The sequence below is a fragment of the Phodopus roborovskii genome, unplaced genomic scaffold (genome assembly GCF_943737965.1).
Source record: "Phodopus roborovskii unplaced genomic scaffold, PHOROB, whole genome shotgun sequence".
NCBI lineage: Eukaryota > Metazoa > Chordata > Mammalia > Rodentia > Cricetidae > Phodopus > Phodopus roborovskii.
The window spans coordinates 50,864,953-50,892,882 of record NW_026126407.1 but is presented as its reverse complement, the minus strand read 5'-3'; the positions used below and the strand labels follow the sequence as shown (position 1 = coordinate 50,892,882).

The following is a 27,930-nucleotide window of genomic DNA, read 5'->3' as shown; positions in this document are numbered from 1 at the left end:
ACCGGGCGCCTCTGCGGCAGGATGAAGCGCTGCTCGCCTCCGGCTGAGTTGTTTTTGCAAAAGCCGCTCCCGGTGCCCGGAGCGCTCAAGGTCTGAACTTCCCTCTGGAGCCGCAGTTGGAGGCGCGCGGGTAGAGAGGCCACCAGCCGGCGACGGCGCCCTAGGGGAAGCGCAGCGCAGCGCGCCCGGGACCCAAGACTCAGCGCCGCCGCGGCACGGGAACCCCGGGAGCACCAGGTACGGCCCGAGCGGCTCTGGTTCGCCTTGGCGCTTTTATTCGCCTTTATGGGCAGTTTTTGTGAGCACATGGTGCCTTCCCAAGTAGCTCGCCAGAGCTCGCACTCGCGACAAGCACAGGTCGCGTGGCCCTCCGGGAGTGTGTATAGTAAGGCCGCTCTAATTCTGCTGGTTTTGCCCTCAGGTACCCCTGACCCGGCCGGGAAAGGTTCCAAGAACTCAGCAACATGGCTTCCTCACCCCACCAGCAGCTGCTGCATCACCATAGCACCGAGGTGAGCTGCGACTCGAGCGGAGACAGCAACAGCGTGAGGGTCAAGATCAACCCTAAGCAGCTGTCCTCCAACACCCACCCGAAGCACTGCAAGTACAGCATCTCGTCCAGCTGTAGCAGCTCGGGAGACTCCGGGGGACTTCCTCGGCGGATGGGCGGTGGGGGTCGCCTGCGCAGGCAGAAGAAACTGCCCCAGCTGTTCGAGAGGGCTTCCAGCCGGTGGTGGGACCCCAAATTCGACTCCGTGAACCTGGAGGAGGCCTGTCTGGAGCGCTGCTTTCCTCAGACCCAGCGCCGCTTCCGGTACGCACTCTTCTATGTGGGCTTCGCCTGCCTTCTCTGGAGCATCTACTTCGCTGTCCACTCGAGATCCAAAGTGATTGTCATGGTGGTCCCGGCCCTGGGCTTCCTGGTGGTGTGTGGGGGCTTTTTCCTGTTTACTTTTACCAAGCTGTACGCCCGGCATTATGCGTGGACCTCACTGGCTCTCACCCTGCTGGTGTTCGCTTTGACCCTGGCTGCACAGTTTCAGGTTTGGACACCTCTGTCAGGACGTGTTGACAGCTCCAATCAAACTCTCATAGCCAAGGCGGCGGCGGACACTTGCTTATCTCAAGTGGGGCGCTTCTCCATGTGCATTGAAGTGCTCTTTTTGCTCTACACGGTCATGCACTTACCTCTGTACCTGAGCTTGTTTTTGGGGGTGGCCTATTCTGTCCTCTTTGAGACCTTCGGCTATCATTTCCGAAATGAAGACTGCTTCCCCTCCCTGGGACCTGGGGCAATGCACTGGGAGCTGCTGAGCAGAGCCCTGCTGCACGTGTGCGTTCATGCCATCGGGATCCATCTGTTTGTCATGTCCCAGGTAAGGTCCAGGAGCACCTTCCTTAAGGTGGGACAATCCATCATGCACGGCAAAGATCTGGAAGTAGAAAAAGCCCTCAAAGAGAGGATGATTCATTCTGTGATGCCAAGAATCATAGCTGATGACTTAATGAAACAAGGGGATGAGGAGAGCGAGAACTCAGTCAAGAGGCACACCACCTCCAGTCCCAAGAACAGGAAGAAGAAGTCCTCCATACAGAAAGCGCCTATAGCGTTCCGCCCTTTTAAGATGCAGCAGATCGAAGAGGTCAGTATTTTATTTGCAGACATCGTGGGCTTCACCAAGATGAGTGCCAACAAATCCGCTCATGCCTTGGTAGGTCTCCTCAATGATTTGTTTGGTCGCTTTGACCGGTTGTGTGAGGAGACCAAGTGCGAGAAGATCAGCACTCTGGGAGACTGTTATTATTGTGTGGCGGGGTGTCCGGAGCCCAGGGCAGACCATGCCTACTGCTGCATTGAAATGGGCTTAGGCATGATAAAAGCCATCGAACAGTTCTGCCAGGAGAAGAAAGAGATGGTGAACATGCGTGTTGGGGTTCACACGGGGACTGTCTTATGTGGCATCCTGGGCATGAGGAGGTTTAAATTTGATGTGTGGTCCAATGATGTGAACTTGGCTAATCTCATGGAGCAGCTGGGAGTAGCTGGCAAAGTTCACATATCTGAGGCCACTGCAAAATACCTAGACGACAGGTATGAAATGGAAGATGGGAGAGTTATCGAACGCCTTGGCCAGAGTGTGGTCGCTGACCAGTTGAAAGGTATGTGCATTTCTCCATCACCTCCCTCCCCCATTCTGTTTGCATTTAGTAGTAATAACAGTAACTGAAAAGGTCTGGAGGCAGTTGGCTGTCATGCACACCTGACTGGGGGAAATCAGTATGCCTGTTTTCTAATGAGTCAGATGTTGCAGACCTGGTCATACTGCAGGCAGGGACACCAGACAGTGCTGACCTACATGAGACCTTAGAAGGAAGGAGAACTTTGAAAACTCACACCCTGTCAGTTGGCTGTTGATGTCTCTGAAATTCTGGTGGAAAGCCCAGTGAGTAAGAGGGTGTTGGAGCCCTTTGAAAGTTGGAACTTTTTAGCACTTAAAGAAGTTGCCTTTAAATCCCATCAGATGTTTCCCCCGTCTCATTTGACAAAATGTTGAACCCCAAGTTCGTTTTCCTCTCCCAGCCTTGCTTTGCTTATGGTCAAAAATAGGGATAGGAAGTTGACTATTCTGTAAGACACTGGAAAATTAGACATATATACTTGTCAGTACACACTGTCTTTGGCCTGAATCAGTCAGTGCTTTGCTACCATGGTACCTGTCTTGCTTTATATAGTCAATCCAGATTCAGGACCAGGTGGTTTGAAAGTGGAGTTCTTATGTCTCCCTTACTGCCTCAGATTTGCCTCTAGCCACTTGTCCTTAGTCTCAGGATCCTTGCTGCTCTTGCTGTGTTTGCTGGCTGCATCTTTTTACTTTATTTTCATATTTTTATATGAGACAAAAGTCTTTGAGATCTGGGAAATGGGTGTAGAAATTAATAAGACTAAAAACAAGGATTCTCAGTAATCTGCTACACTTATATGCTCCATTCCCTGAAATTTAAAAATGTTCCCATGTTTTACTATAAATCTTTAGGATTGAGGGAATATTTATTTTACAAGTATGTTGAGAATTAATATTGGTTTTGAAAAGCTACATTAAAGCTGTATTGTGTTTTGTGGTGCCCAAATGCCACATAATTACACAATTAAAAGCCCCAGGAGAGAGAAGCATGGGAGGAGAAGTGATGGTTTAAATCAGAGAGTGGCTGAGTTGTACTAGTCTGGGCTATCTGCTTCATAGCACTGTTGGGGGTCTTTCCAATTAGGACCATGGCACCTGCTTTGGGATATAAGTCCTCCTTGACATTTTGGCATCTTCAGGACTGATGGCTGCAGGGGTTGTGGCACAGTTCCAGACTGTGGTGCTAAATTGTACTGCAGTGTATGTAAGGACAATGTGCTGGGTAAAGGGCAGTGGATGCAGCTTGGTAAGGTGTACTTGGTGTGACTCTTTGAACTTCAATTACTTTGTGTGACTTTATAAATAAAAATAGGTGTAGCTGTTAAGTGTATTTAGAAGTTTCAAAGTCATTAAATTTTTGGAAATATCAGTGTTTGTTAATTTATTTGTTATTTTTATTTTTTAATTCATAGATCCAGGGTCTCAAAGAAACCCCCTCAAAAAAAAAATACAAAAGGAAAACTAGAGGGATTTAATGAAGTTTTAAGTTTCAAATAGTATACATTTAGTAAATTTAACTTAAAAATAAATGTGCATTATATACTTAAAGTTTGTAAATGGACAAGGGAAGGAAAAAAAATAAAGGGAAGACTTAGGTGAACTGTTACTGAATTTTTAACTTAGCATTTCCCCCTGAACCATTTTCTCAAGATTTTTTTTTTGCTTTTCCCTGCTCATTTTGAAAACCATGTGGACAGGACTCTAGCGAATGCACACATCTGCCCAAATCTCCGACCCTTTTTGAAACTGAGCCTTTTTATTCAGGAGTGTGGCAGCATGGTTCGGAGCTACTTCTCCCTAATGAGTCTGAGTGGAATGGTGATCCATTATTTCATCACACTTACATCTCCCTCTCTTTTCCTCTTTGTCCCCATCCCTCTTTCTATCTTTTCCTGATCACAACATTCCTATGTATGTCTGACAGTGTGGATACAAGTATGGACCATGACAGTCCCTGACCTTGGCAAGCTCCTGGTTGGCAAAGTTGTTGCAGAGTTTTAGAGTGAGGCACATACTGCCTGAGTCCTGACCAAGGGCAGCTCTCTACAGGTGGGCAAAGGAAGAACACTGAGCACAGAGCAGACAGCATGGGCAGAAACTGTCCATGTGTTTCTCAGTGGGATTGTGCTTTGGACCCAGCTCAACAGGACCCCCTACTGACCTCCTGTTAGACCTCCCAGCAACTGTGACCTAAGTAGTTTGGATTTGACCTAAATTCTCAGTGGGAAGGACCCCCTAATAGGACTTAGTAAAAGGCCAGGCGCTGCTGTTCAGTGATTCTAGGGATTGTAGCCTGGAAAGCTGTGAGCCTGGGGATTAATGTGCTGTTTGAGCAGTTCCTAGATTGGGGAAAGGGTGGTGGCTTTAGGGAAGGTAACTTCGGTGTCAGTGGAGAGTCTGCAGTTGAGCAGCATACAATAACTGGATGGCACCCCAAGCCAGGCCTTATCAGAGGCTGGGATGGGGCATGCCTGGGTGTCATGGTTTGAAGGGAAGAGAGCCTTTTATGTTTCTGGAACTGAGCAGAAGAGTGTCTTGAGTGAGGAAGGGTTGAGATGCCATTGCAGTGTGGTGAGAATGGAGGGAGAGGGATCTGGCTGAAGACTATGAATGTGTCTGAAAACCCTGACCCCACTCATCAGATTCTGTGCTGTGCCCAGTTCTAGGTTCTGGGGCTACTGCAGGGTACAAAATGGCTTTTTAAAAATCCCATTCTCATCTTATGGACCTGGGTTTTGAATAAAACAGGGGAGTTTCACTAGTGGAGGTAATAGGGAAACCCAAGATTTTTGGAAATGATCCACAGAGTAACAGCAATTGTAAAACTAAGGAGAAGGAGCTAAATTTGAGCTACAGGAAGAGTGGTCCTGCTGTAGTGTTGAGATAAACCTCAGAGTGGAGGGATCCTGGCCCTTCTGTAAGGATGGTTATCCACTGTGTTGGGTTTTCCTGTGGGAGATGAAGAGCTGTAGAGGCAGAAAGTGAAACTTAGAAGAAAGTGTCCCCAGCTGCCTTTTCCTCCTCATGTGGGTAGGCTTAACCTTTGCAGAAAGAATTTCTGGTTGCCATTGCACCATTAGACATACAGATAAGGACATTTTCCACAGCCAAGATTTAGCTGTGAGCACCTGGGTGAGACACTCAACCTCTGTCTGCATCCTTGGGTAGGGTCTCCCGTATGTGCTGAGACGCAGTCTCTCAGCAAGCAAGTGGCTTAGATAAGATGAAGCAGAAACTGTGGCCTCACAGCTGGCAAAGATGACAACAGCCAGTGATGGGGCAGTGGTCCAGTGTATGCAGGGAGGTCTTGCTATGTAGCATAGGTTCTCCTTGAGCTTATAACCTGGGCTGGCCTCAAACTTGCAGTCCTTCTGCCTCAACCTCCCAAGTGGTAGGATTGCAAGCATGTACCGCCATGCCTGACCTTTCCTATGACAACCTTTTCAGGGCCTTTGGGACCAAATTACGTGGCTTCAAGTAAGTTGCATACAGCTGTTAATTCTCAAGATAAGCTTTTGGGTCAATTAACTTTTGGCAAGGGAATTAAGAATGAGGTTTGCTGAATTCCAGGTGGAATACAGAAGAAGGTAATCTTTTAGGGTAGAATCACTAAGAAAGTGGGAAACTTAAATGACAATCATGTTTCTGCTGACTGGCCAATATCACTTGTTTTCTTAATCCTGGAAAAAGAAAGCCATGCTGACTTTTTTAACATCTGGCTTCTGGGTGCAAGCCTGCTGGTTGATGAGGGTGGTTTTTGTGTTTCTGCTGGGATTTTGATGTACTTGTCTGCTCATTCATCATTCATCTGCATGACTGCTTTTCTGGTGGTGGCAAGAAGTTATTGGCCACTGATGGGACTTTGACATTCATATGCAGTTTGCATTTGAGACATTTAAAGACCTTCCTAACAGGAACCAGCATTGCTGGGAGGGATTTTATAGCGGGATGTGTGTTTTGAAGTGGGAAGGAACTGACGTGTGAACTCAAAACTGGCTGGGTCTACCAGTTACCCAGAACCAAAGGGAAGGAGCTGAGCATCACAGGGGATCCTTGTCTCATTGATGCCTTTCTTGCACAAAGGGAGGGGTGGGCCAGGGGAGGGAGCGGGCTTCCCCAGGGACTACTGGGGAAAGCTGAGATCATATTGTTCTGATGAATCTGGCACCCTGTGCTCAAACAAGCTGCCCCGTGCCTCAACTTGACTCAGAATTTGTGAAGGAACTGGACTTGAACTTTCCTGCTTTTGGAAACCAGACTGTTACTGTACTGGTCATAGTGTTGTATTCTTGAGTGTCCAGTACCCTCTGTACTGATTTGAGTGGACAGTCTCAGTCCTTTGGAATAGATGAGGATGTCAGCTTTCTCCTAGGAACAGGACAGATTTGAGAACAAGGTGAATAAAATACTAGGCCTGGGACAATCAGGCTTATGAGACTTTCCCTGAGCCCCAAAGCTTTTGGTCTCAGGACCCCTCTACACTCCTAAATTATTGAAGTTACTATTTATCTATGGATTTTTCTTTTCCCATATTAGAGACTAAAATAGAGAAAGTTAAATATTTTAAACTTGTTTCAAAATAATAAATGTATGACACCATCACATTAAGATAAAATTTTAATAAAAGTGCAAACATAAAAAGTAACTGTTTTCAGATAAAGAATTAGTGAGAAGAGGAAATCTGTTGTGCAAGTCAGTTTAATGTCTGTGCTAATCAAAAGTTAATTTGAAAAATTATAGACTCTGTATAGTGGAAATCCATGATTGTAGCCTTTTTTGAGTGTGCCTGCTGGGTTGTCTTTAACTGCCTCAGTTTGCATTCTGGTCTTGGATAGTGAAGGACACATAGCACAGATGAGTCCTTGGGAAGCAAAGGAGCATTTTATTGAGATTTTTTTGTGGTTATTTTCTTTGAATTCATGCCAACACTAACAAATAGGAGTTCCTTTTCTTTTGGGGTGCTTTTCGAGACAGAGTTTTTCTGTGTAGCTCTGGCTGCTCTGGAACTTACTCTGTAGACCAGGCTGGCTTCTGCCTTCCTCTGCCTCCCTAGTGCTGGGATTAAAAGTGTGTACCACCATCACCTGGCCTCAAATAGGAGTTTCTTAAAGCTTAGGGACAACATGGAACCCAAGGCCTTATTATCGGTTTCTTTTGTATGCTATCACAGAATGTTTCACTAGATTTTTAAATGAATTTTCTCTTCAGGTGTGACTTTATAGTAACACCCATTGGCCATTCTAAGTCCTGGCATCAAGACAGTATATCTGTAAACACAGGGAAGATGCTAACTTGACAGTTGCTGGTATATGCTTCCTAAAATTCCCATTTTCATTTCCGAGTTTGAACTTTCATCAACAGCAAACAATGTTGATTTCCTTGAACCGACAGACTCATTTTGCTATTTTTTTCAAGAATAGCCTGCCAGTACTCAGGCTTGTTTGTAGTTCTATAGGTCAAATACAGATGATGTTGCATGAGTTGAAGCACCTAGCAGCATAGTGGCTCTCCTGACAGCCACGGGACCTTGTTGTGTGGCATATTGCTGGAGGCATGTTTCCCATTTTATCACACAGACTATTAAAAAGACACATGCTCAAGGTTGAGATTTAATAGTCATTAATTTTTACTGCTTCATCAAGGACATTCTTCAGTGAAACTGATTTTCTCTGCAAGCAGTGGGGTGGTTAAGGGTGCCATGACAGTACAGTTTGGTCCCATTGCCTTGAGTGGCATGTGGGATTAGCTGTTGTAACACTATGATACAAATAAGGTCTTTATGTCTTCATGAAAATAGTTTTGCACTCACAAATGCCCTGCTGTGTGATTTTTTTTTTTTTTAAACGATCACTGCTAGCTGTGTTTGTCTACTGTGCATGCTTAATGGGTTTGATCCCCAGCTCTTTGTAAAACTAGGTGTGGTGGTGCATCCTGTAGTCTCAGCAAGCAGAAGGTGGCAGCAGGACCAGAAGTTCAGGGTCATCTTCAGGTACATAGTGAGTTTGAGGGCAGCCTGAATTAGATAAACCCTTTCACACAAAGAAATAAAAACAAACAACAGCAAAAAAGATAGTGCTTTGTATGTAGTGCACAAATAGACATCGTCTTAGATGTGAAATAAACTGCATTTTCTGGTTCAGAATTTTGCTTTTCCTTACAACTCCTCTGTGAGAAAGCCGGTGTTGTCTTGCAGTTGTTTAGTGTACTTACTCTTGTGCAGTGTGATGTAGTGGGTAGGTGGTTGGCTTCTGATTCATTTGGATTATGTTCTCTGTTCAGTGTTTCTTTACTGCAGGACCCAGACAAGCTGCCCAGGGGCTCAACAGTGCACAGGGAGCAGAGATCCTCTGACAAAGGTTCTCTCTCAGGAGCTGAGCATCAGATGAGGTGGTTCAAGAGGAGCATTGATTAGAATAGTGACTTGTTTGCATAGTGGCAATGGCCATTTGGTCACTAAGAGCCAACTCTACCCTTCTGGGGCAAGTTATATTTTGTCCTCACAGAAGGGCTCTTCTCCTTTGCCATGCTCTGTCTGGTGAGCACTGAAACCCAGAACACACCAGGGACTGTGACTGTGTCAGTTTCTTGAATTAAAAAGGGCAAGTGTCCAAACTGCAAACCCTTGATAGCTTGCTCTGGTTACACTGTAGCTGCTGAGCTTGGCTTCTCCCTAGATGGAAACCCCTGGGAGCTTAGCAGTATTGTTTTTGGGCAGCTTCAAGTCCCTACAGCTTTGAGGTACTTACAATGATGTGGCCCTAGATAATTGAGGAATTATGGGGAAATGCCTCAGCTTTGCGAGCCTGGAGATATGGCTGAAGTTTAAGCGAAAGCTGTTATTCTACTGTAAGCTTTTTTATTTATTCACTAAATATTGAATGAGTTCCTACCATTGGTGAGGTATGGACAGACTGCAGTCTCTCCTGAAGCACATGAGGTGGATGTGAGGAATGACTAGTCACATGGCCACACAACTATGCACCAAACTTGACAATTGTATGGTATAAATAAGGCTGCGCAGTAGGAACGCAGTAGGAACTTTTGTTATCTCCATTTTGTAAGTAAGGAAAGTGAAGTAGGGAGACATTCAGTAATTTGTAATGTTCAAGCAGCCAGAAAGAGTCAGTAAGTAGTTAATCCAGTACTTAGATCCAAAGGAATGTATCAGAAAGTACCAGTACCCACCTCATGAGTTGTAGGGATTAAATGTTAAGTACATGTCAAGTGCTTAGGAAGGACTTAGCACACAGTAGCTCTCATCAGAGACCAGGTCTACGAGCAGTGTCTGAGCAGCTTTATCTCTCACTACCCCTTTCCAGTTCACACAGCAGTTCCACACGCTGTCCCTGCCCCCAGCTGCTGTGAAGTCATATCACTGTGACACACATATAAAGGATTTTCATTTCATTGGCCTCATTTCTTCCTTTTTTAAAAATTTTTATTTTATTTTAATTATTCCCTTCCTCCTCCCATGCTCCCCCTGCATGCAAGCATGTGTGTGCGTGCATATGTGTGTATGTGTATGAGTGTGTATGTGTGTGCACATGTACACGTGTGTGCATACCACCATAGTGCACACGTGGAATGTGGAGGTCAGAGGAAATCTTCTGAGAACTGGTTCTTTTCTTTTGACATGGGATCCAGGGTTTGAACCCAGGTCCTCGGGCTTATACAACAAGTGCTTTTACCCACTGAGCCATCTCGCTAGCCCTGTTTCAAATTGGTTTTCTTAAAAGAGATTCTTAGCTTTTGGTTTATTTTTTAAGTAAAAAATTTTGTTGTTGTTGTTTTGGTTTTTCAAAATAGGGTTTCTCTGTAGTTTTGGAACCTGTCCTGAAACTTTCTCTGTAGACCAGGCTGGCCTTGAACTCACAGAGATCCACCTGTCTCTGCCTCCCAAGTGCTGGGATTAAAGGCGTGCACCACCACTACCCAGCTGAAATATTTTTAATTATGAGTATGCATATGTGCCTATGTGAACATATGTGCATGTGAGTTCAGTTGCCTGTGGAATCCAGAAGCGGTATTAATCCCCTGGTACTGGAATTTTAGGCAGTTGTAAGTCAACTGGCATAGGCGCTAAATAGAACTTCAGGTCCTCTTGAAGAACAAGCCCCCTTAACTGCTGAGCCACCTCTCTAGCCCCCATTACACCATTCTGATACCCTCTTTGTATCATCTTAAGTACACAGGTGTTCCCAAAGCTTGGCTGCCATATCCTTTTTTCCAACCCCAGTGTCTTACTGTAGATTTTCTTTACAGTATCATTTTTAAGTAGAAGAGAAATTATAGGTATTGAAATCACATTAATTCAGTTTTTCTGGCATGTTTATTCAGAGTGACAGCTAAAGTTTACCCTATCCTGTTTTGAAAAGAAATTAATAGCATATGCATGTTTACATGAAGAAGTAAACCACAAAAGAAAGCCACTTGCATCCCCAAGCTCTTGGAAAGCTCTAGTTTGTATTTTTGCAATTGGCGATTATGAAGCAATGTGGCATTTATTTTTACAATATCTTCCCACTGAGGTCTACTGAAGGACATGTGTGTGAATATAGATAAATAGCAGCAAAGAACAGCAAAAAGAAAATCCCTACACTAGGCTGAGGAATATACTCAGTACAGCTGTGGAAGGTTCCAGAGGGCAACATCAGTAGTTGTCTTCCTAGGACCCTTGTTCTGAACAGTGCCTCCTGGGAAGGAGTTCTGGGTACTCTTGTTTTCCTCAGACATTGTTTGACTTGCTTATTTGTGGATGGTTTTTTCCACTCTACCGCAGTGTCCTGAGATAAGGGCTTTTCACAGGTTAAGCACTACTGACATTACAGCCACCCAGTGGTCACTCTCAGCCCTCTTTCTCCTGGGTTGCACATCTGTGGATTCAGTGACCCCAGATAAAAAAATATTCAGAAAAAATTGTAATTGTACTGAATATGGACAGTCTTTTCTTTCTTGTCTGTATTCCCCAAACAGTCTAGGACAATCCCTATTTACATATCACTTACATCATATTAGGTATTGTAAGTAATCTAGGGCCAACTAGTAGGATATGCATATATTATGTGCAAATGCTGTGCTTTTTTATCTAAAGGATTGGAGTAATTATGAATGGGCACTGTTTTTCATAGAGGTCCTGGAATCAGTGTCCCTACTGCCCCACAAGCGCTAAGGGACTCCCACTTGCCTTTGAAAGTTTAAGAACTGTTTTTTAAATGTCTCAGAGAAAATGTGAAGTGAATACAGTTGTTTAAAAAGTAAACTTCACCCAGCCCCCCCCTGTGTGTGTGTGTGTGTGTGTGTGTGTGTGTGTGTGTGTGTGTGTGTGTGTGTAGGTCACAGGGCAACCTTGGGTACTAGTCTTCATCTTCCATCTTGCTCCTGTTTAGTGGAGGAAATATTACTACAGCTTCGTGCATTCTACATTGTAGACACGGTTGAGTGCTTAGCAAATCTTGGAACCCAAACCCAATCAATCACCCACTTGCAGCTTCTATTCAATGAACTACCCAGCCGTTCCCAGCAAAGCCTGTTGCCTTCTCTGGCCTTCCAGTTTGTTCTGTGTAGGTGAAGTATGTCTGATATGGAGCAGTATCCACTCCTGAGTTAAATCTTCAACACAGAAGATAGGGGCTTGACAGGAACTAAAATGGGCGGAAGGGAGAGCCAGTCAGGATATGGCCTGGCATGTGAAAGGAGGCCTTGGGCACCAGAGCATCAGCTTCTGGTCTGGTGTGTTCCTATCCCAGAAGGCAGAAACAGCAGCAGCCTGGGCTGTGGGGTAGGAAAGCACACGGTTAGGAACTGAGGACAATGAAGTGCTAGTTCACTTAGGCAATTTGTAAGCTCTTCAAAATGGAGGTTTTGTGAAGTATATATATCTTGAATAATTTTGTATTCTCTTTGTTTCTTTGTGTGTTTGTTTTTGGAGACAGGGTTTCTCTGTGTTGCTCTATAGATCAGGCTGGCCACAAACTCATAGAGATCCATCTGTCTCTGCCTACCGAGTGCTGGAATTAAAGGTGTGCACCACCACTGCCTGGCTATAATTTTGTATTCTTGATAATTTTTACTTGTCATTGTCTGTGAAAAACCAGCATTCCCTGTTTACCAGCTCCCTTCTTGAGGAAGCGAAGCTTCAGGCTAGTTGCTGCACATAATTTCCAGGGTTTTTATGTAATACTATTAAAATTCTTCTGTTCAGGTTCTTTTTATTTCTTCCAAGTTGGGGAGGGGAGATATGATGCAAAAATCAGCTTTTCAGTCATTTGTTTTCATGTTTGATTTTATTTGGGAAGTATTAGCTTACTCTTTTTTTTTTAATAAGTAATCTGGTCTAGAAAGAAGAAGAAAACCCACAGGCAGTTGATTTATTTTTTTGTATATGGATACTAAAATATGTTGTCATGAAAGCTATAGTACTTTAAGTAAACATTGTTGTTTAGTATTGATCCGATTAATTTTACTCTAGTATTTCTGCTTAGGCGTGTGGGTGGCACTGTGTTTGTGACTCTGTGTGACTGAGTTCTTATCCCCAGGAGATGTCTCTTGTGGTCATTGCTGTTCCTTTTTGTCTTGTGAAGGAGCTGTTTGAACATTGAACATTGCAGGGCCTGTGTTTCTGGAGGAAGAATGTTACAGAATGAGCTGCATTTCTGAAATGCGTCTGCTCTTGTGATTAGCTTTCCATTGTAAGATGCTTTCTCCACCCCAAGTTCAGCACGCTTGGCAGAGCTCTCACCTCGCCTGCTTAGTCTTACTGGCATTCAGATTTCTCTTGTTTACAACATGTAAACTTTGAAGTGGCTATGCCTTCAGGTCCCCACTGTCCTCTAGGAATAGCTGAGATTCTCTCAGGATTGGAAAATAGTACTTTTCTTAATACAGAGAAGTGGTTTCCCCTTTGTCCATTTGTTTAAACTATGAACCTTCATTTAGACAAATTTAGCACAGGGAAACTCAGATTTACAGAACCACTAAATTATAGGGTATGTTTGAGATTCTTAACTTCATAGAGGGTTCTTTGCTTCCTTTAAATATAAGTAAGGTTGAATTCTAAAAGTGTAGATTTACACATGGGTTTTTCAGGATCACATTTGTTATATAAAGCAAGAATATCCCATGAGGACCTCCCCCTCCCCCCAGCTTGGCTTTGAAAGTTTGAGAACTGCTTTTGAAATAGCTTGGAGGAAATGAGGAGTGAATATGATTGTTTAAAATATGTGCTTTTTTTTCTCTCTCTTTTAAATCTTTGTGTGTGTGTGTGTGTGTGTGTGTGTGGTTGATGGGGTGGGGAGTAGGTAGGAGGAATGCATGTGAAGGTCAGAGGACTGCCTTGGGTGTCGGCCCCTGAGACAGGATCTTTGTGTTGGTTGTTTCACAGGCTGGCTGACCTGGGAGCTTCTGGGGATTTCTTCTGTTTCCCATCTTGCCCCAGGAACACTGATTTATAGTACATCAGAGACTTTCTGGCCCTTATACGAGTCCCCAGATATACTTGAGCATCACTCCAGTCATTGATGTAGAACATCTTATCACCCCCTCCCCCTCCCAAGTGGGAGAATGTACTAGGGAAGGGATAGAGAGCCCTGGGCATACCACTGGGCACCACCCTTCTGCTTTGTTTATGGTGGTTTGAACTTTGTCTTTCTCTTCTTGCATTTCTTATCCTTTCTAAGGAATAGCAAGGCCCTTCCTGGCAGGGAAGGCAACATTTTCTGTGGTTTGCAGGGCTGGTGAAATAAAGTGCAAGAGGAAAATATTCTATTTGGAGTTGAAATACAGTGTCGTCATTGAGTACCTGTGTCCCATGACCTGCGGGTGAATTTAACCTCCATAGAGGCCAGGGTGGTGACACTACAGCTGTCCTCAGAGTGCAGTTGCTCAGAGCTGGCCAGCCTCAAGAACTTTAAGGTTGCCATACAAACAAGGTGTTCCAGAGGCCTTTCCTTGTCTTGTATACACGTTTCCCAGAGAATCTCTCAGCTGGAATGACTTAGCACAGTGTTCTTTCTGGCTCAAGAGAGAAATTTTTATCATGAGTGCTTTGTGAGCTGATGGTTCTAAGATGTCAGCTTGTCCCTCTGCCACTAGGAGTTCAAGTGGAAATGTTTGCTTTCCTAGCTCTGGCCATGCTGTTACTTTATTTAGTAGCAACTGAGTTTCTCATGCCTCCCTGGGAGGTGCTTGCTCCTGCGTGCAGTAAGGGTTCTTCTCTTCAGCAGCCTTGGCTGAGGTGTGTGAACTTTTTTTTTGATTTACTTTTTGACATCAGATTTTTTGAGATACAGTTTACATGACATGCTATTTACTTATGTAAAGCAGTCAATAAAAGGGGTTTTAAATTGTATGTACTTATTTATTTGTGTGTGTATGTGTGTGAGTGCATGTGTACCAAAGCATGCATGTGGAGGGCAGAGGCCAACTTGTGCAAGTCTCCTCTCTCCTCCCACCATGTAGATCCTAGGGACTGAATTTAGGCTGTCAGGGTTGGCAGCACACACTCTCCCCGCTGACCATTTCACCCACCCCATTCCCTGGCTTTTTTCTTTTTCTTTTAACAGATCTGTGTGACCATTACTACAATCAATTTTCAGAATTTTTATTACCCATTACCTGCCACTTCCCAGTCTTCCCAAGCTCACCTCCCCAGCTTCTGTTTCTGCTGGTGCAGAGCCTGCAGATATTTCATATAGAATCATTGTATCTTTGATGTATGGCATCTTTTGCTAGGTATCATATGCCACTGCCCCACATACTGGAGGTCACAACTAGGACTCTACAAGTGTTAGGCAAGCACTATACTGGCTGCAGCCTCAGCCTGGTGCTTCCTGAGCCTGGGACACTGTAACAGGACTCAGAACTTCACATCAGTGTAAGGGTAGACTTCGTTCATCAGTAGATGGAAAAGGTATTCTCTTTTGAAGTAGATAATCTAGCTGACTGAAGATAAGTTGAAATGATACAGAACTTTTATTATTTAATAATATACCATGACTGAGATGTAGCTTATTTTTGCCAGTGTTTTCCTGAAAGCAGGGTTAGTGAGAATTAGCAATATTAATAATATGATGTACATGTTTCATATAACCATTTTAGTTAATTTTTAAAATCTCCTTTCTTCTAGGCTGATTCCAGGTTGATTAAACACTAAGTTCTTGAAGCCTTTCCCTTTCTTCTAGCTGGTTCCTTAATAGAGGGTTTCAGGGGAAGCATGTGGTTGAGTATGAAACCACTCTCATTTGATATTTTGTGGATATAAGTACCAATTATAGTAAAAATCTTTCTGGATGTCTGGGTTTTCTGAGGAGCCAAAGATTTCATCCATTAGTCAATAAGAGGAAAATTTCTTCCTCTTTATTTATTTTGGAGACAGAGTCTCACTTTGTAGTTCAGGCTGGCCTTAAACTCTTGGCAAGTTTCCTGCCTCAACCTCCCAAGTGTTGGGATTTCAGGCAAGAGATACCATGCCTGCCCAGCGAGTTTTCCTGTTTTAACCAATTTAAACATCTGGTTCTACATTTCTGCAATGTATGAAACCGTTTCATAAAAATTAAATATGCCAAATAAAATGTATTTTTCTTGATGACTCAGTTATTTTTACTACTTGTTATTTGGCCTTTACTAATATAGCAATTTCCTTTTAAAAATAGGATTTTTTTTTTGCTTTGCTTTAAGCAAATGAAGATCGCTCTGTTTTTCCAGTCCTTACATTTTAAAAATTAATGTTTCTGCTCACTCTCTTGATGTCATTTCTTACATAACTGTTAGTATGTTTTCTTATAGCAAATTTGCTCTGGCTTTTACATTAGTTCATAAAAACAAAACAAAAAACCATTTAAGCATGTTAATCCTGCTGAGACAGTTTGATTGAAAAGGCTAGGAATTTGAGCTAGGCTTGGTGGTACTGGCCTGTAATCCCATGACTCCGGAGGTAGAGAAGGAGTAGCAGAAGTTCAGGGTCATCGTTGGCTGGCTACATGAGACCCTGTCCTAAAACAAATAAAAAATAGCAATCTAGAAAGCAAACAAAAGGACTAAGAAATCCATCTTTGTGCCTGTGTGTGTGTGTGTGTGTGTGTGTGTGTGTATGTGTAAATTCTAAATAAATGAAGTTGTAGGGTACATGAGTTCAGAGTCAGGATTTATTTTGGCATTTATTTGTTTGTTTATTTGAGACACGGGCTATATAGCCAGCCCAGTCTTGCCTATGACATCCTATCTAGCCAAGGCTATCCTTAAAGTCCCTCCTGATCCTACTTTCCTAGAGCTAGGATTATAGGCACCATACCAAGCTTTTGAGTATTTTTAAAGGGGGAGAGGAAGAAATTTCATTGGAATTTGTATCTTAGTCAAGACAGCATATTTTCTATAGGACCAAGAAGTAGATTTCTTTTATGTATGTTAAAAAAAATAAAAGATGGGAATTCTAGGCCAGATTCTATAATTGTTAATTAACTAGAGTTAATAATGAACTGCATGAACAGTTATATTACAAACCTAAAATGTGAGTATTATACAAAGGCTGATTTTAAAGTGTACAAGAATTTCTCAATAGTATTTTGCAGAATTTCACAAGAGACATCTGGAAAACTGTAGAAGCTGTTACACATATAGCAATTTTATGTTTTCTGACACACTGCAAGGAGAATTGGATACTCATCTTCCTCTTTAGTTTAAGCTGAAGGTGTGTGTGTGTGTGTGTGTGTGTGTGTGTGTGTGTGTGTGTGTGTTTTCATCCTGGGAATCTTGTGACCTCATGTTTAGTAGTGCTAACAATGTTGGCTTGTCACAGGTGTTGGGAAGGCTTGTGCTTGTGGAAGGGCCCTGTGCAGCTAGCTTGCCCTGTGCAGGCTGTCAGTGCCTTAATTTTCAGTGTAGTATGTCATTTAGAAATGGTGTGTTGTTACTTAAGCAATTTGAGGATCTAGTTTCTCCTTGAAAAGAGAACCACTAAACTTGAAGGGTGTGGATTAGGCTTGATGAGATCATGTGTAGGGAGTTATTGGTCCTGGAGTTCAGAGAACATTGATTTACCCCACTGCCTTTTCCTCACTCAAACCTACACATTTGATGCTACCCCATGAAAAATGTTGTACAGATGTGGGGCTCAGAATGTACCTGCATCTCACATCAGACATGCTAGCCAGAAGTAGTACAGTAGTCTTCACTCTGACTTTTGGGGCTTGTCCCTTGATCTTTGGTGGAACTGTGCCCCTCCTGTGGCTTCCTTAAACCATAATCTCAGTGTGTCCCTGTCCAGGGCCTCCAGGCCATGACCCCAGTGCAGGGCAGCATGCTGTAGCTCAGAGGTATACTCAGCCCTTGTAGTCAGTTGTGGTTTTATCTACAGACACATTCCAGGCCCCAGCTCACTATTAGGACATATGGTAACAAAAGTCCCAGCCTGAGGGAACCTACCCTGAGGTAAGGAAGACAGATGCAGGGGGAGTCGGACACCATATCCAGTGGTGATGTGGGGTTTGGGCTCAGATGCTGGAGTGAGTGCATCTGTGGTGACAACTGCATTAGTTTCCAACAGGTCCTTAGCAGTTTGGAGGCTGCTATAAGACTGTGTTTGTGGGTGGCACATGCCTATCATCCTAGAACTCAGCTAGATGTTTTGGGAAATAGCCCAAAGGCTTAGAGTGAAGCCTCAGTTCTATGAATCATATAATATTTTTGTTTGCTTTGTGGTTTTGTTGTTGTTTTTGAGACAGGGTCTTACTGTGTAATGCTGGCTGGCCTGGAACTTGCTATGTAACCCATGATATCCATGAACCTACATATACCCTGTTGCTTCTGTCTCCTGAGGACTTGGGTTAAAGGCATGCTTAGCCTGTATATTTGCTTTTTGAGATAGGCTCTTGATGTGTGGCCCAGACTGGCTTCAAACTTTTGATCCCTTTTCCTCAGCCACAAGAGTGCTGGGATTGTGAGTATCATTGCACTCGGCTTTGAATTATGTAATCTTGATAACTTGTTAACAATAAGTTGAAATAACATTATGATTAAGATGCAGTTATAGCAGGGCAGTGGTGGCTGGGGCATGCCTTTAATCCCAGCACTAGGGAGAAAGAGGCAGGAGAATCTCTGAGTTCAAGGTCAGCCTGGTCTACAAAGTGAGTTCCAAGATGGCCACTGCTACATACACAGAGAAACCCTGTCTCAAAACCCCCTTACCCCAAAATGCAGATATAATGCAAATCCAATATTGACTTTTTTGATGTGTCAGTATCACTGCTTTGAGATTATGTGGTAAACAGTATCTAGGTCGAGCTTTTAAAAAATGCTATGTAAATATAGACTATCCCAAACAAATCTAGGAACTTCCTGGTTCAAATGAACTTGAAGTATCTGGATAGAGTATAGTAAAATGAGGTTTCCCCTCTGGTCCAATCTCCTGTGCCCAGCTGGGCTACACTTCTCTTGCCAGCTGCCACAAGAGCCTGGGACATGGATACTTTCCATAGCGACTTCGTTCCCACACACTTCCTTAATATAGAACATTTTCAAAAGAAACACCGGCTACTAGGGAGCTCTGCTCCCAAACATGGTCATTGGTTCATAGTTCATTTTACTTTGTTTTCATGTAGTTAAAACAAGGGATAATATGTAAACTTGTCAGGGTAACTGAGTGTCATTATGGCTTAGGGTGAAAAAGGAGAAAGTGGAGTTTTGAGTCAGTAGAGGAAAAGGCAAAGTCCCTCTGCTGCTGAACAGGTGATGTAGGAAGTCGACAAGGCCTTGCTGAGAAGTTGGGAGGGTGGGAATGTCCACAGAGCGTGAGGGAATGTCCTGTGCTCCCTTCCCAGCCAGTGGTCCACCTGAAAAGATGATTTGTGAGCTAGCTCAGAATGGGTATACATGGCCAGGCTCTACTCCTCCTCCCCACTGCGGATGGTCTCCAAAGCTGTTATACAACTCTTGGTCATAAAATTGTTCAGGGTGAGTGGCGCTTCCCCCAGAGATGGGGATCCAGAGTGGGTATCAGGCAGAGAATGTGTTGGAAGGTTCTGTGTAGAGTGAGATTTCATTTTGCCCTGTTTTGTTTTGCATTGTTGTGTTTGGGACAGAGGGGAACTCATTGGCTTCAGACTGGCTTCAGACTAACAGCAATCCCCCTGCTTCTGCTTTCTAAGTGTTGAGAGTATAGGCATGCACTATCACTCTAAGGCACTGATTTTGTTTTAAACTTTAATTTTTTGTTTTGTTTTGAGGATTTTATACATGAGTACTTTTTTCTTTTCTATTTTGGAGACAGGGTTCCTCTATGTTGCCTTGGCTGTTCTGGAACTCTGTAGACCAGGCTGGACTCAAACTCACAGAGATCTGCCTACTTCTGCCTACCAAGTGCTGGGATTAAAGGCATGCGCCACCACCGCCTGGCTTTGGCTTTTTTATGGGCTGTGAACTTACCAATTCAGCCAGGCAGGCTGGCCAGGGAGCCCCAGGGATGCTCCTGTCTTCACCTCCCCCAGTGCTGATGTGACAGGCATGCACCACCATGCTTGGGATTTTTATGTGGTTGCTGGGAATTGAACCCAAGTTCTCATTCTTCTAAGATGAGTACTTTCCTGACTGAGCTATCTCTTCAAACTTATGCATGAGTACCAACAACACCACTTGCTATATTTTTTTAAAGTCACCTATATGAACATCCATTGGTTGATCACAAGTTTTGAATGCCTGTTATAGATAACACTGTCTCAGGGTCTCGAGACTGCCTGACTCTGATGGTCAGGATATGAGATTGTGCAGCTGTGTGATTGACAGCAGTGTGACAACTCCTCCGAGGGGAGACACAGAGTTACTGTATGTCCCACAGTTCCTCTCCAGGTGTGCATCCATAAGCACTGAAAATATGCAAAAACTGGCACACAGCTGAACATAGTAGCCAAATGTCTGCCAGTGGGCAAATGGATGGACAAAGTGTGGACTGTCCACATGGTTGAATATTACTCGGTCATAAAGAGGAATGGCACACTGGTGCATGCCACAAAGTAGATGAACCTTGGAAATGTGCTAAGTGAAAAGCTGCTAGATAGAGTCCAGAATAGTGGAATCCTAGAACTAGAAAACAGATGAATGGTTTGGGAGGAAGGGGGAATGCTTGCTTAGTGGGAACAGGGTTTTCTTCTTAGGATGATGAACAGTATTCTGAAGTTAGACTGGTGTACACCTGTCATCCCAGGAAGGGGCATCTTCGGTTATAAATTCAAAGCCAACCTGGGCTAAAGAAACTCAGGGTGGAGGGAGAGAAAGAGGTGATAGACAGACAGATAGATCTGAAACTGCTTATGTAATGGCTGCCACCTGTGCTAAGGATCATTGGATTTTATACTTGAGTGAATTGCATGGTTTATGGGTTGTATTCAAGTGCAGCCATTACCAAATGCCACAGCAATGGTAACAGCTAATCAGACACTATAACATACTAGGACAAGGCAAGTATAGATTGGTGGTACACATTTATTATCCCAGCACATAGGAGATTGAGGTACTGAGGCAGGAGCATCTCTGGTCTACATAGTGAGTTCCAGGAGAGCCAGGACTACATAGTTAGACTGTTTGTCTCAAACCACCTTTTCCACAGAAGAAATAATGATTTATGTAGATGTGGAATTGAGGGGTATGAGATGGATGGTACTGTTGCAGCTTTCTGGGAGAGATGGAGATCTTGGTCTGAGGTCAGGACACAGTTTAGCAGATTTAGTGTCTTCATTTCTGTGTTCAGAGTTGTGTAATTTAGGAGGCCTGATCTGGGGTAACCATGAGACCATTTGTAAGCGAGGTATCTGTGTATTAAGTTACCTTAAGGAATAGGGTGTACTTTTCCAGTGTCAAGACTATTCCTACCCAGTGCCTGGGGCACCCCCTCCGTGATACCAGGGTATCTGGTAGTGATCTGTCTTCTGACAGAGCAGAGCTGTGTTATTCAGTCAGCATATCTTATCACAGGCCAAGAACTTGAGAGAATCATCCTGAGTGGTTCAGTGTGAGCTCCACCATGTTCTTCTTTTCTTAAGAGAGACAGTGCTACAAGACACATTCATGTGCAAAACAAAACCTCTTTATAAGGCATGGAGATGGTTTAGAACAGAAGGGTCCACGAAGGGAATCTGCAGGCAGAATCCACAGCCCATAGGCCCTTCCTAAGGCAGAGGTTGTGGTGGGGAGAGGCTGTTGGTTGGAGAGAACAAAGAGAGAGGTTTCTCCAGAGATGGGCCTGTGAATTTTGCTTACTTTACTCATATTCAGGTGGCCTAGAAGTATTGTGATCTCGATAAGAGAGGACTACTTCAATGTGGAGTCAGTGTGGACATGCTGATGAAGGGGGTGGCATTGTTACCCATCTTAGAAGTACAGGAAAATAGTTCCTGGAAGAGACTCCAGTTAAGTCAGCTGATGAGATTGCTGCCAGCAAATAGGCAGGAACGAGATGGGCAGGTACTGATGACCCATTATGGGCCAGCTCTGGTGTGGCCAGTGGTTAGCGTGGACACTCTGTGCTGAACTCTTGTTGAGCTGACATCTGGGGTTAGTGAGAAGAAGGGCAAAATCTCTCCTTGTATCACCATGCTGGAGCTGGAATCTTAAGTTCCCTCCTTCACTTCCTGGTTGAACATGACCTTTTGCCAGAATTCAGCAGGGCTGGAGAAGAGTTTGTGCTGGTTTTTGGTATGATATGTGTTTTAGAGATATTTGTGGAAGTGGATAGAACCTGTATCCTGCACTGGTACTAAGAATGACCCTGACCTTTCCACCAGCCAACCGGCTCTTTGCAGATACTGACGTGTTGTCAGAAGCCTGCTGGGCCTTGTCTTCAGTGGTTACCTGAAATGAGGCTGCTATTAAGTGGGGCCTTCCTTATCCTCTAGCACACAGGATGCTGCTGCCAACCCTCTGCAAAACACTCGACAGGGGCATCTCTTTTCCCCTCCCCTCAACACTGCACAGTTCCCAGAGCAGAGCTATCGGCCTTGCCCTCCCACTGCATCCCCTGAGCTCTTTCAGCACTAACCTTTCTGTCTTGCAGACACCCCAGCCTGTGGGTATAATGTGATGTGGTGGGAAGCAAAGTCCTTGGAAAGTTTGTGAGCAGAGCTGAACATCAAGATAAATGTGGCTTTAACATGGTGAAGAGATTTGCTCCTTTAACAGTCACCAGTGAAGTGTCTTCCATTTCACCGATGTGTCTTCTCACAAAACATTCTAACAAGCACAGTTCTTCAACTTTGGCCTGGAAACCCGAGAAGTGTCACTTGTTCTTGGGAATAAGTATCTCCCACGGGGCCAGCTCCACTGTGTCAGGGGCCTGAGGAGGAGGTAGATGCAGGCAGCCGGATTATGGTCCAGTGTGAGTGGTGTGTAGGCCTTTCTGTAACATAAAGTGGCCAGTTTCTCAGGCATTCTCATTCCTAGCTCTAATTTGTGGCCCGCCAGAGAAGACACAGGCCTGCAGTTCCAGGAACATAAACATAAATGTTCTTCCCCAACCTTAGTTCCCCCGCGTCGCACCATGCACATACATAAGCTTGCTTTTACTTCTTCATAAAGCTCATTCCTATAAATACTCCTCAGTTTAAAAATAATGTTTCCCTACTGAGTCAAGGCTCAGCTCTTCTCTGTCTAATTTTAGTTCCTTGTTTTTATGAACTTGGAGATGTTTTCCTTAACCAGAAAACAGAATAAAGAAAGAAAGAAAGCAACACAGAAGCGACTCTGCTTCATTTCCCAGCAGTGCAGTCATCCCTGTGCGCAATTTTCTTTTTATTAAGCATGTTATTGAAAACTAAAATGGTGAATTAAGCCAGGCATGAGATAAGATGCAAAAGGGAAAACCTGCCTTTGGCTGGCCATTTGTTGCGCTGTGGAAGAGTTTTGGAGTTTAAGATTGATGTGGGAGCATGCCAAAAAAAGCTTATGCTAGAGGCCTGGGGAGGACTAGTCTGGTTCTGAAATTGGGCACCGGCACCTTCAAAGATCACTTCTGTTGCATCAAATTTGAATGAAAACATTAGTAAAGAAGTCAAAGAACATAATTTGACTCCTGTTACCAAAAATGACCTTTGTATAAAACTGTGTAACTTAATCTTGTATATAGACAGTAATTGTTTTTTGATTAAAAGTGATATTAACTGGGCTGGAGAAATGGCTCAGCAGGCAAGCGCATATACTATGCTAGCACAGGACCCAGGCTCTGCTCCTAGCACACATGTTAGGTGGCCCACAGTTGTCTGTAACTCCAGCCTCTGCAGGCCACACGTACACAAAATAAAAAATATGGTAAAAACAAATATTTAAAAAAGTGACACCAACCATCTTATCTTAATTTTTATCTCTATCATTTGTTTTGTTGTTGTTGAGACTGGGTCTTGCTATGTAGCGTAAGTCTGCCTTGGACTTAATATTTTGTTCAGAATAGCCTTGATTTTTACAGTGATCCTCCTGCATCAGGCTCCTGAGCAGTGGGATTGCATGTGCTTGTCACCTATAGCCTTCACATTTTTATTTATAAGGAGAATATAGTATTTCTTGAGTGGACATACCATGGTTTGGTCATACATTTCCTTTTTGAGCTTTTAGATTGTTTCAAGAGTTCCCCTTGCAAATGTAGCTCCAAGGAGTTTATGACTGTCAAACTTCTGTGTTTAGGCAGATAGCAGGGCAGTAAACATTCTACTTTTTTTTTTAATAAGGAGGAACATGCTTATAGTCTAAGTTATAGAACATACAAAGAAAGAAGGGGTTTTTAATGTTTTTATTACTGTATATGAATTATGTGCACTAATGAGCTCATTGTGACATTTCATACATGTACAGAATGCATTTGGATTGTACTTCTCTTGTGGAGCTCTTCAGATCTCATGCAGGGAGGCAGAGCCGCTTTGAGTTCATGCAATCGCCATGTGCTGCCTGGAGGTCAGCACCCCACACCTCTCTGGCTCCCTTCCTGGAACAGTTCTGTTCTTTCTGTGCCTCTCCCTGGTGCTCCCTTGGTTGTGGAGGGGATGGCACCTCCCAAAGATAACCTTGCTGATTCTTTAGTATAAGGCTCTCAGACTTTTTCCAGTGCAGCTATCAATAATTGTCAATATGTATCAATAATTATCTTTGAGAAATCATGTTATTATAAGCATATTCTTTTGTTTTTATATAAATAGACCACAGACTTCTTTTTCTTGTTGTTTATATGCACTTATCACTTTAAGTGGCTATTTATTTTATTACGGGGACATTTATCCAGGAAAATACACCTTGTTGGAACTTGGGGTTGCTCCCAACATTGTGTGTACTGTACATCAGGATATGATTACATACATTTTCCAGGCATTTCTCAAATCAGGCTCTGTCTTAAATAAAATATCATGTTTATTTGGTAGCATTTGGAACGCAAAATATCTTATGACTCCTGGCACCTCCAATTAATCACAATATAGTAAGTGCTAATGGCATAATGAACAACCTCACTTTCCTTGCCGACATTAATTAATAGTGGAACCAAGCTACCCTCCTGTGTTCCTTTTTTTATGAGTTATGTATCGATTAGGGTGTTTGGTTTCTTATCTGTTGGTCTGTAATAGCTCTTCACATAAGTACCTTAAATTTGCATCTTCCAAATAAATTGAAATTTGCCTTTCAATCATTAATAGTTTTCAACTACTGAAATATTTTTTTCTGTATTGGTCTTACCTATAACTATTTTCTTTTGTGTCTCTGTATTTGGTGACGTGAGTAAAAGAATTGTCTTTTCTCCAGGATCAAGTAAAATGTGTGCTTACATTTTCTTCTAATGATTTTCCTCTCTCTCTCTTTTTTTTGTTTTTGTTTTTTGTTTTTTTGTTTTATTTTTCAAGACAGGGTTTCTCTATGTGGCCCTGATTGTTCTGGAACTCACTTTGTAGACCAGGCTGGCCTCAAACTCAGGGATCTGCATACCTCTGCCTCCTGAGTGCTGGGATCAAAGGCATGTGCTACTATGCCTGTCTATTTTTACATACTTCTTAAATTTGTCCTTAGGTTTTGCTATTTTTCATTGCTACTGCAAATAGGACTCTCCCATTTTATTTTCTAGTAAGATATAGTTGGCATTTAGGAAAGTTGCCAGTGTCTATCATTTGCATGCAGTGAAGTCCACAGTTGGACGAGTTTTAATAAAAGCCTGCAGTTTGGAGGTCACTGCCAGACACACAGTGGCACCACCCCTGTAGGTTACTTCCTACTGCTCATTCACTCTGCCTGTAGCTCTTGGAGACCCCGGCCTGCTTTCTTTTCACTGTAATTTTTCTCCCCTTTTGCAAACTGTCATAGAAATGAGATTATAGGACTGGAGAAATGGCTCAGTAGTTAAGATGATGGCTGTTTTAGAGGACCCAGGTTCAATTTCCAGCACCCACATGGTGCCTCTCAAACACTTGTAATTCTAATCCCAGGGGACCTGATGACCTGTCTGTCCTCCATACATATATGGTGTACAGATATATACAGGCAAAACATCTAAACACATAAAAATAAATTGTGTTTTTAATTAAAAAACAAATGGGATTCTACAGTGTATTGTCTTTGGTGACTAGTGTCTTCCTCTCAGAATGGTCCTTGTTTGATTCATCTTCATCATTGCATGTGCCAGTCATTCATTCTGTCTTGAATAGTGCTAGAGTATTCATTTGTTTAGGTGTACCACAACTTCTAATCAGTCTGTTTATCAGCCAGTGAGCATTTGGTTGTCTTCAGCTCCTGAGTATTATAAATAAAGCTGCTGTAAACATAAAGATGTTTCTTGTTACATGTATTTTTATCACGTAGGTTAAACAGTGAGTGAACTGTATGGTGAATATTTAATTTCTTAAGAATTAGTAAAGCTAATAATGTTGTTTTTCTTTGTATTTGGTCACTTAATGCTTATTGGATTTATTTTTTTTCTTTTGGACACAGTGTCTGACTGTGTAGTTCTCAATTGCCTGGAATTCACTATATAAATTAGGCTGGTCTCAAATTTAGTGGTCGTTCCCTTGTCTCTGTCTTCACAGTGCTGAGATTGCAGGCATTTACAACTCTATCCAGCCTGAATTTTAAAAATCAGTTCTAAGGAAGAGGCAGGCAGATCTCTGTAAGTTCAAGGCCAGCTTGGTCTACAAAGTGAGTTAGTTCCAGGACAGCCAGAACTGTTACACAGAGAAACCCTATCTTGAAAAACAAAGCAACAACAACAAAAAAATCAGCTCTATAAATTCCTGGTAGGAAAAAAAAGCATATAAATTTAAAATCCTTTTTAATCTTTACTTTCATTTCATGTGTGAGAGATTTCTCTCCAAATATATGTAAATTGAACTGGAGTTACAGGCAGTTTAGGAGCCAACATGTGGATACTGGGAACTGAACCTGTACCCTTTGGAGAAATAGCCAGTGTTCTTAACCTCTGGGCCATCTCTCTAGTTCTCCACTCCCATTAATATTTAAGTCTCACTTATTTTTGTTAAAATTAAATGTAAAGGCTTATAGCATACCTTTTCTCTTAAGTGTTAAAATCACATTGGATTCATCTGTACCCTTGTGCATGTGATCTCAACACTGCCAAAAACACCACAAGAAATGTCCTGTGCCCTGTGCTTATGTTTTCTCTCTGCACTCAGAGGTCATGAGAAACTGTACTGGAACGGAGTGAGGCTGAGTGAGCTTTTAAGTAGTGACCTCTGGCCACTGTCCATGAGGGTGAGTCTCCTCCAAATAAGACCGCTTCTTTTTCCTTTTTCCTTCCTTTCCTCCCTTGCTTCCTCCTTCCGTTCCTTCCTTCCTTCCTCCCTTCCTCCCTCCCTCCCTTCCTTCCTTTCCTTCTTCTTTCCCTCCTTCCCTCCCTTTCTTTTATTTTTCAATAGTGTAGTCCTGGCTGTCCTGGAACTCATTCTGTAGACCAGACTAGCCTTGAACTCAGAGATCTGCCTGCCTCTGCCTCCTGAGTGCTGGAATTAAAGGCACATGTCACTTTTAAGTCCTTCATTAAAGATTTAGCTTTTCTATACCCATCAGTTAGAGCAGTTTGCCTGCAAGCTGGCTATGGAACACATATATAGGGTAGAGGCTGATTCTTCATTCTTGACACATCTTTGATCCTCTTGAAGCATTATTAGTAAGTGTCTTTAGGGGGCTGTGGAAGTGGGTCAGGTGGTAACATGCTTTCTTATTTTATATACCAATCCCAGTCCCCCCTCCCTCCTATTCTCCCCATCTACTCCACAGGGAGGGTGAGGCCTCCCATGGGGGATCATCAAAGCCTATCACATCATTTGAGGCAGGAACTAGACATATATCTAGGTTGGGAGGGTATCCCTCCCTAGGGAATGGGCTGCCAAAGCCCATTCATGCACTAGGGATAAATACTGCCAGAGGCCCCATAGACTTCCCAAGCCTCCCAACTGACAACCACATTCAGGGGGCCTGGTTTGGTCCTATGCTGGTTTCCCATCTATCAAACTGGGGTCCATGAGCTCCCACTTGCTCAGGTCAGCTGTTTCTGTGGGTTTCTCCAGCCTGGTCTTGACCCCTTTTGCTCATCACTCCTGCCTCTACAACTGGATTTCAGGAGTTTGGCTCAGTGTTTAGGTATCTGCTTCTGCTTCCATCAGCTACTGAATGAAGGCTCTAGGATGGCATTTAAGGTAGTCATGAATCTTATTATAGGGGAAGGGCATTTAAGGTATGTAAGGAGTAAGGTTATTTCCTCCTGCCGCCACACCAACCCCAAATAACA

At 43.3% G+C, this 27,930-nt stretch overlaps 1 protein-coding gene across 2 annotated transcripts in view; it reads left to right on the top strand.

Moving 5' to 3' along the window:
- Adcy9 (adenylate cyclase 9) overlaps positions 1-27,930 on the top strand; it is a 130,207-nt gene that overhangs the window by 15,769 nt on the left and 86,508 nt on the right. Inside the window, exon 2 of one of the 2 annotated variants that reach the window (XM_051181316.1) lies at positions 422-2,160. In XM_051181316.1, coding sequence (XP_051037273.1) covers positions 465-2,160 — 1,696 coding nt within the window. In that variant the 5' untranslated portion in view covers positions 422-464. Of the gene's footprint in view, positions 1-421; positions 2,161-27,930 lie in introns of those variants that run through there. The other variant, XM_051181317.1, reaches the window with a different exon arrangement.